The sequence below is a fragment of the Condylura cristata genome, unplaced genomic scaffold (genome assembly GCF_000260355.1).
Source record: "Condylura cristata isolate star-nosed mole 26May11 unplaced genomic scaffold, ConCri1.0 scaffold00029, whole genome shotgun sequence".
Lineage (NCBI taxonomy): Eukaryota > Metazoa > Chordata > Mammalia > Eulipotyphla > Talpidae > Condylura > Condylura cristata.
Genome location: NW_004567130.1, coordinates 6,453,406 through 6,460,639, shown reverse-complemented (window position 1 = coordinate 6,460,639; position 7,234 = coordinate 6,453,406). Strand labels below are relative to the sequence as shown.

The following is a 7,234-nucleotide window of genomic DNA, read 5'->3' as shown; positions in this document are numbered from 1 at the left end:
CCCTTCCGGTCCACCCAGAGCTTTCATCTGATCTTATCCAAGCCTTCTTTAAGCCCACGAAGGCAGGCATTAGGGGGCATTTTCTAGATGAAGTTTGTCGAGCGCTTTGGGTGGTGAGAAAACACAACCCAAACTTAAGATGAAAAGGGGGTTAATTGGTTCATGTCCAGTAAAAGTCCAGGGCTGGGGGTGTGGGGGGGGGGGTTAGGGGTGTGTGTGCTGATTTCAGGCAAAACTGATAGGACTCCTGCTTTCTGGGGGCGGGGCTGCTTTCCTCTTGGGTTTCAGCCTCAGGTTTCTTTTACCCTAGGTCCTCCTCCCACCTTTCCCAAGAGCCCCCTCCTCCAGCCCTGACTGAATCTGAATGCCCTGGGGCTTGGGAGGCTCTTGTTGGTGAGGGGTGTCTTGCCCTGATGTGTCTCTGGCCACGCCTTAGGAAGGCTGACTGGATGCAGTCGAGCCCCCGGGGAACCAGCAACCTGAGGATGGGGACCTTATGGTCTTGCAAGAGGCTCAGCCTGGTATTAAAAACAGGAGCCAAACCACTGCCCCGACCCCAGTGGCCATCCCCTATGGACCGCAGGTAGGCAGCCTGCCTGGCATCACACGGGCCCAGCCTGGGCTTTAGCCGTAAGCAGCTAAGCTTCAAAGGTCTTGCTGTTCTTGGTCCTCAGCCCCAGCCAGCTGCACAGGCCAGACAACTGGTTAAAACAAATAGGGGGCAGGGACCCCCTCCCTTGATCCAGTGAGCTACCTCAGGGCTGGAGTGTGAGCATCTGAATGCCCCAAAGGCTCTCTGGGTGCAGCCAATGCAGTGGCTTAGGACTCCCCTCCCCACCCCTGCTGTGACACCAGTGACACCTCTGCGACAGGTGTGGTCTCCCATGGGTTCGGGTGGAATATGCACTGGCGTGAGCGATGGAGAGGTGTCGCTGCAACCCCTCCAAAGGTGAGTAGGGGCTATAGTAAACCTGGGAGACAAGACGGACTGTCCTCAAGGCCAGCCCTACCCTGAGCATGGCACAGAACCGCACCAGTCTGTTTCCTGTCGTCCCCTCCAAATGATGGGAAGACATCCGTCATTTCATGGCCATTAGTGTCCTGAGTCCTGGGATCTGGCAACTTTCTTGCAAGATAATTTATACGTTGACAAGTTGTACTTGTGGAAGAATATCTTCCCCAATTGCCTCAGACCGTCATTTATTGCTTTAAGTGATGATACAATTTTCATTATTTTAATGATTGAGTCAAGTGGCCAAATCTGGTAGACTTTTGGGGTGTGTGTATGAAGTTCTGAACCCTCCGTAGTATTTATGAATGGCATGCTTGCAATCTGAATAGCCATGCAACGTGTAAATGGAGGCTAAGGAATCTAAATGATCAAAAACAAAAACCAGTGAAGGGCTCAGGGCCGACCACGCGGGAGCATATGGGACGCCTGGGTGTGATGGGGACTCCTCAGGCTGGACACCGTCCCCCCCAGGGGGCGGAGGCGGCTGTCGCCATAGCACGTAAGTCACTTTAACGACTGCCAAATTGTCAGTGCACCCTGCAGTCCCACCCGCCCGGACAGCCCGGCCTGGAGTGTGGGCTGGAAGCGAGAACACCTGGCAGCCTCTGCTCCCGGCCCAGTCACTCTCCCCCTTCTAAGACACAGGGAAAAGATTCCCCAGTGGAGCTGAGGGAACTGCCTCTCCCTCTTGGGCTGACACAGGCCACAGGGAGGGTCGCCCGCCCCCCTGGTCGCCCTTCCCATGCCTGTCCATCCTCCTTCCCTGCTTCTAACTGCTGAGAACTACAGGGAGGGCGGAGGGGCGTGCCAGGCCACTCCAGAAGCCGAGGTGCCCCAAGGCCCGGCTACTGCTGAGGGCCGCCCGGAGCAGGCTCCTGGTGCCGAGTCCCTGTTCCTGTTTCCCTGAAGTCACGGTCCGTATTCTTTGCCCAGGTTGACGTCTGCTTTTCCTTCCCCGCCCCACCCACATACCTTCCAGTACTATATTTGGATTCTTCCACTTCTAGGGTCCTACCTGTCTCTGCGGCAGGATCGAAAGGCCCAGCCCCTCGCACACGCACGGACGCCTCTCAGGGCTGCCAACCACATAACACCTCCTCTCCCACAGACACCTGACCACTTGGCTCTGGGCTTCAGCAAGGTCCTTTATTTATCTCCGGCCCCCAGCCACGTCACGTGAGGACAGGCAGCCGAGGGAGCTGTGTGGGCTGTTGGCTTTGTAAACGTAGAGCAGTCAATATGTATAGAAATCATGCACCTCACTGTTCCTAACAAGGTACTTAATGAGTAAAAAGATTTCAGTGTGTTTGAAATTGCTGCCCTTTCCTGCAGTCTAGTCACTGAAAAATATGTGTAGAAACGTTACTCAAATGTAGACACGTTCTCAGTGACACTCGCGTGTAACTCGGCACAGTTACACCGGCTTGACGTAGGCCTGGCGGGCCCCTCACAGAAGCTGCAGGTTCCCACCAGGGAAAGGGGTCAACACGGGACCTGCCCACGTGGCGGGCGGCAGGCGCCCCCACATGGCTCAGAATCTGGTGCTGCCTGTACCACGTTATTCACAAAGTGTCTCTACTAAGGCTACAGACTACTCTCACGACTCAGCTAACAGGAGGGTGTTTCTAGCATTAGTGCCTCACACTGGCCGTGGCCGGCCCAGGAGAGCCGGAAGTCAGCAGGTCTTCCTGCTGCCTCGCCCACACGCCCGGCTCGGGCAGCCACACTGGGCACAGGCCACACAGTGACAGGGCTGACAGACACAGGCCACACAGTGACAGGGCTGACAGACACTTCACTCTCCCCGAGTCCAGCGTTGAACACTGACGTACAGACAAATGGAAAACCATCGGCAACAGAACTCCAAAGCGCGAGAGACACTCGGTCAGGTCTGCAATTCCAGTCTTGCCAGAGGGCCTTCCCAAGCGTGCTGGGGGAGGGCGGGCTTCTCCGGCCGCAGCGCCTGCCACCGACCTGGTGGTCTGAGGCCTTCATCACCAAACAGCTGAAATGGCACTTTCCACCCGGCTTGGCAGTAGGCTTCTGTAGGCAGTGAGGTCAGCGAACCACGTGCTCTGCGGCTGATCCCAGGGAGCCTCGGCCCAGCCCTCAGAGACTGAGCCCCGGCTTCGCAGGAAAGCGGTGTTGACAAAACACCTCCACTCCCACCGCCTGTGCTGCCGTCAGGCGTGTCGGGTGGGGTGGCCAGTGTCCCCGTGGCAGTGCCCTGACCGCACGCAGCCCGACAGCAGAGCAGGCTGATGCGGGACTGCAGACGCCCTCACCCCGAGGAGCGTGACCGTGGCGGCCACGTTCTCCAGCGCTTTGCTCTGCAGTTTGCGCGTTCTGTTCTTTTTTCACTTAAGGTCACCACAAGAAGTTTTATGTTGTTCCATTCAAGTAACCCTTGGTTCTATTTCGGAGCACTGAGCGACACGACACAGATGGGGCACGGAGCCTCTGGTCTCGGAGCGACGTGATGCGCCACGTGGCGGGAACAAATGACTGACTAAAAGGAAAAAAACCTAAGGAAATACAAGCTGAACGTTTTGCATTTACAATAACCAAAGGATAAAGGGACCTGACATGATACAAAAGTTCCCACGAAGAGCTTTCCGTCGCGGCAGGTTGCTGGGCGTGGAGCTGGAACGCAGCCCGGGCTGGGCGGCCGCGGTCTGCCCGCTGGCCCTCATCGCTCTCACCCACTCCAGCTCGGTAGTGCCCTCATCGTCCTGGGGCAAAGATGAAATCCAGGGCCTGTCGTTCAGCTGCTGCCACGTTTGGATGCCACAAATCCACCATGAAGACCACCCGTGGCCCATCCTCCACTGAGCCTGTGGGGGGATGAGAGCAGACAGGTTCACACTCCCCCCGGGGGCCAGGACCCAGGAACCCATGTGGCCAACTTTCAGGTTGGGCCCCAACTCACCCCTTGACCCAGGTCAGAGGGGCTCGGTGTCTCCAATCAACCATGCTACCCTGGCTTTGCAAAGTTCTGAGCAGGTTGGGGGCAAGGGCGGTGGGGTAGGGGTACACAGAGGACTTTAGAGAAACTACCTGGGGTGGTCCTGGGATGGTGGGTGCCTGACACTGGCCAAGTGCCCCCTTACTGGCCTCTGGCCTTGGACCAGTGCAACTCGCCGTGCAGTGGTGTCTAGAAAGCAGAGCCTTGGGTAAAGCTGGCTGGGAATTTCCATGATTTAAACCAGTGTCATAGGAGATGAACAGACTGACACTACTCAAGGACCTGCTGTGCCATCTGTCAAAACCCACAGAAGATACTCCAAGAGATTACCCTAATGTAAGCCGTGGATTTCAGTTAGTGGCGCTGACTAATTAACTAAGTAGTTAGCAGTGATAACTAAAGCCAGCGTTAGTACTGGCTTATCAGCGATAACAAGTGACACCATTGCAAGATGTCAATGAAAGGGGAAATGGTGTGAGGGGGCGGTGTGGCTCTCGGTGCAGTTTGTCTAAATGCTTTAAAAAATAAGCTCTACCAGTTACACAGGGAAAAGAAGGCCTTGGGGAAGCAGACACTCACCCTCATGGAATGCAGTGTGCAGGAAAGAATCATCAAAGAGTAGGCAGCGTCCTTCCGCCCAACACTGGGGCTCCCCTCCCACCACCAGCTCACAGCCACTCGGAGTTTTCAGACCTTCAGTGGGGAAAAGCAGAGAACAGAGAATGAAGGCAGGCAGGTGGGAGTTGGCGGGGTGCCAGGGCAGCCTGGGAGGGAGCTCGCAACAGACCTTTTCCCCTGGAGCCTCAGGTGGGGCTGGGAGTCCCACTGGCAAATACCAGCTGCGCACGCTCCTCACTGCTCCTTGGAGGAATGGCTCACTGGGCTCTGGGCCATGGGCGCCCCTGGTTAGTCATTACACGTTGAGACTCGTGCAACCCAACCACAGGACCCCCGGAAAGGGTCAGAGCCCTTTCCTGCCCACTGACTGTGCTAACTACAGCATCATCTCTAGGGCTGTTTTAGTTGAGATTAAACACACAAAGGTGCACACAGTTCCCCCCCCGCCGCCCCTAACCTTGAGCTCCAACCTTTCAATCCACTTTGAGGCCTGCAGATGGTGTGTGCTTAGCTGGCCTCACTCGGGGAAACCGCAGGACACCCCTAGAACAACTTGGGCCTCAAGAGAGAGAGACACCAGTAGGGAGCCTCAGGCCCAAAGGCCAGCAGTGCATGCCCAGCCCTCAGGTGCCATCTCCAGCCCAGGCCCCAGAGAGGGCTTGGCGGCACTCCCCGGATGCTGCCAGCACCACACGCCACCTAATGGCTTCAGAGAGGTGTGTCAGTCTGACCACTCGCCAGGGCTGACCCAGGAGGAGGCAGCGCTCGGGAAGAGCGGCTGGCCATGGTGTCCTTGTCCACGTTTAGTGACTCATGGTGACAATCATAAACCTGGGATTGAGTTTGCTTCACAAACAGAACAGCTTTCTCTCAAACAGCCAGAGTATCTACATGCACCCTTTGAGCCGAAATGGATGGAGGCTGGAAGCACGTCTGGGGGCAGAATTCAAAAAGGCACTAGGAAGAGTGGGAGGGACAGAGGTCCTGGGGTCACATGACTGGCTGTGTGACTCTGGGGATGCACGCAGCCTCTCTGAGCCTCCCCCTCTGCACTGTGCACGTTAGCACACTCACCCTCAGGGCCTGTGACCACTAATTGCTGAAGGCTCAGTGTGCACAGGCGCGTGCTCAACCTGCACCTGCCCAGACTTCGCGTCGCCCCTTTCCAGATGGGGCATTTAGAGAAGAGGGAGACCTGCTGGAAGTCACGGTCTCGTCCTTGCCTCTTGAAGCCAAACCCAGCCTGGTTCCAAAGAATAGGCTCTTCTCACACGGGGCAGCATGATACAAATGGCAGTCATCACGCTAGCAGCGTGGTGACAGCCGGTTTCCCTGTAGTGCGTTCCAGCTATCAGCAGTATTTTCATGGACTCATCCACCTGACCCTGGAACTTTGGGGAGAGGGGGAAGTGGTAGGGGTTGTAAAGGGGTTCAGCAGGCACCTCTCTGGCCGAGATGGAAGAACCCCAGAGGCCACGTTCTCTTTGCATACAAGCCTCCAGGTGAGGGCGCCGTAGGATAGGGCAGTCTTCTGCAGGGAGAGCTCATGCCAGGGTTTCTCCCTTTCTCTGAGCCACTAGATGATCCACTGCCATATGCTGTGGTGTAACAGAAAGGGTCTGGCTTGCCGCTTGACAGCTCCCACTTGATCCTCCTCCACCTTCCCCTTTACTCTGCTCCAGTCTTCCAGTGACCTACCAGCCCTGCCGATTGTCCAGAAACCCGCTTCACTGGCAGAAACATGCCCCCAAACGGTGCCTGGGTGGCCTTCAGGGTCACGGGCCCTGCACGTGGCAGAGGCCAGGTCCACACTGGGCCTCCTGATGGCTTAGGCATTGCTGCTCTGACTGCACCGACGCTGAGGGAATTGGAGAACGGGCAGAAAGGGCTCTTTAGGAGGCTGGGGGCTGGCTGGTGGGGAAGGCAAGCACCAGCTGGTCCACACTGCTAGAGACCTGACAGCATGTGCATGAAGGGCAAATGGCATCTAGTGAGGCTTTGTGCCAGAGAATTTGCAGAAAACACTCAGGCATCCTCAGTGGTCGGCCCATGGTCGGCCACCTGGGCAGGTGTCTGCCTCCCTGCTAACATCTACCTGCTTAGCTCCCAGACTGCCTTCTGGGGGTTCCTGGCAGTGCGGTCGGGACATCTCAGGCTATCCGCAATGTGGGGTGATGCTGGATGAGGCATGCCTGCAGTTCAGTACAGAGTCGAGAGGACAGGAGAGGCAGCTCAGAGCAGGGCTCAGCCAGTGTGCATCAGAGTCTGAGCCAGTAAGCAGAGAGGCTGGGACTTCATTCCTCCAAAGGGGTAATTCAACCGATCACAACTCAGAGGAGCCAGCCTGTCAAGAACACAGCTCTGGAACTGTGGGTGCCGGCTCTGCCGCCCGCCAGGCGCGCACCAGGCTCACTCTGCTCTGACCTCATTCTCGACTGTCAACACAGCGAGGTCAGGTGAATCTAACACACCTTTGTTTCCTTCCGGGGTGCATGTGGGCTGATAGAGGCAAGGAGCAAACCCTGTGGTGCTTACCACAGGGGCCACCCTGGCCCCTGGAGCCACACTCCAGGGGGCGTCTTCCAAGATTTCCTGGTGTCCAGGGCAAGTTCCAGTTGTCAAGGGACCAGCTGGGCCGA

The 7,234-nt window shown here is 57.0% G+C and overlaps 1 protein-coding gene across 1 annotated transcript in view; it reads right to left on the bottom strand.

The window, feature by feature from the left end:
- Positions 1–2,139: 2,139 nt before the first annotated feature.
- ASPHD2 (aspartate beta-hydroxylase domain containing 2) overlaps positions 2,140–7,234 on the bottom strand; it is a 9,693-nt gene continuing 4,598 nt past the window's right edge. Inside the window, exons 3-4 of the mRNA XM_004690855.2 lie at positions 4,557–4,670; positions 2,140–3,846 (exon numbers count right to left, since the gene is read on the bottom strand). Of these exons, the coding sequence (XP_004690912.1) occupies positions 3,737–3,846; positions 4,557–4,670 (224 nt within the window). The 3' untranslated portion in view covers positions 2,140–3,736. The remainder of the gene's footprint in view (positions 3,847–4,556; positions 4,671–7,234) is intronic.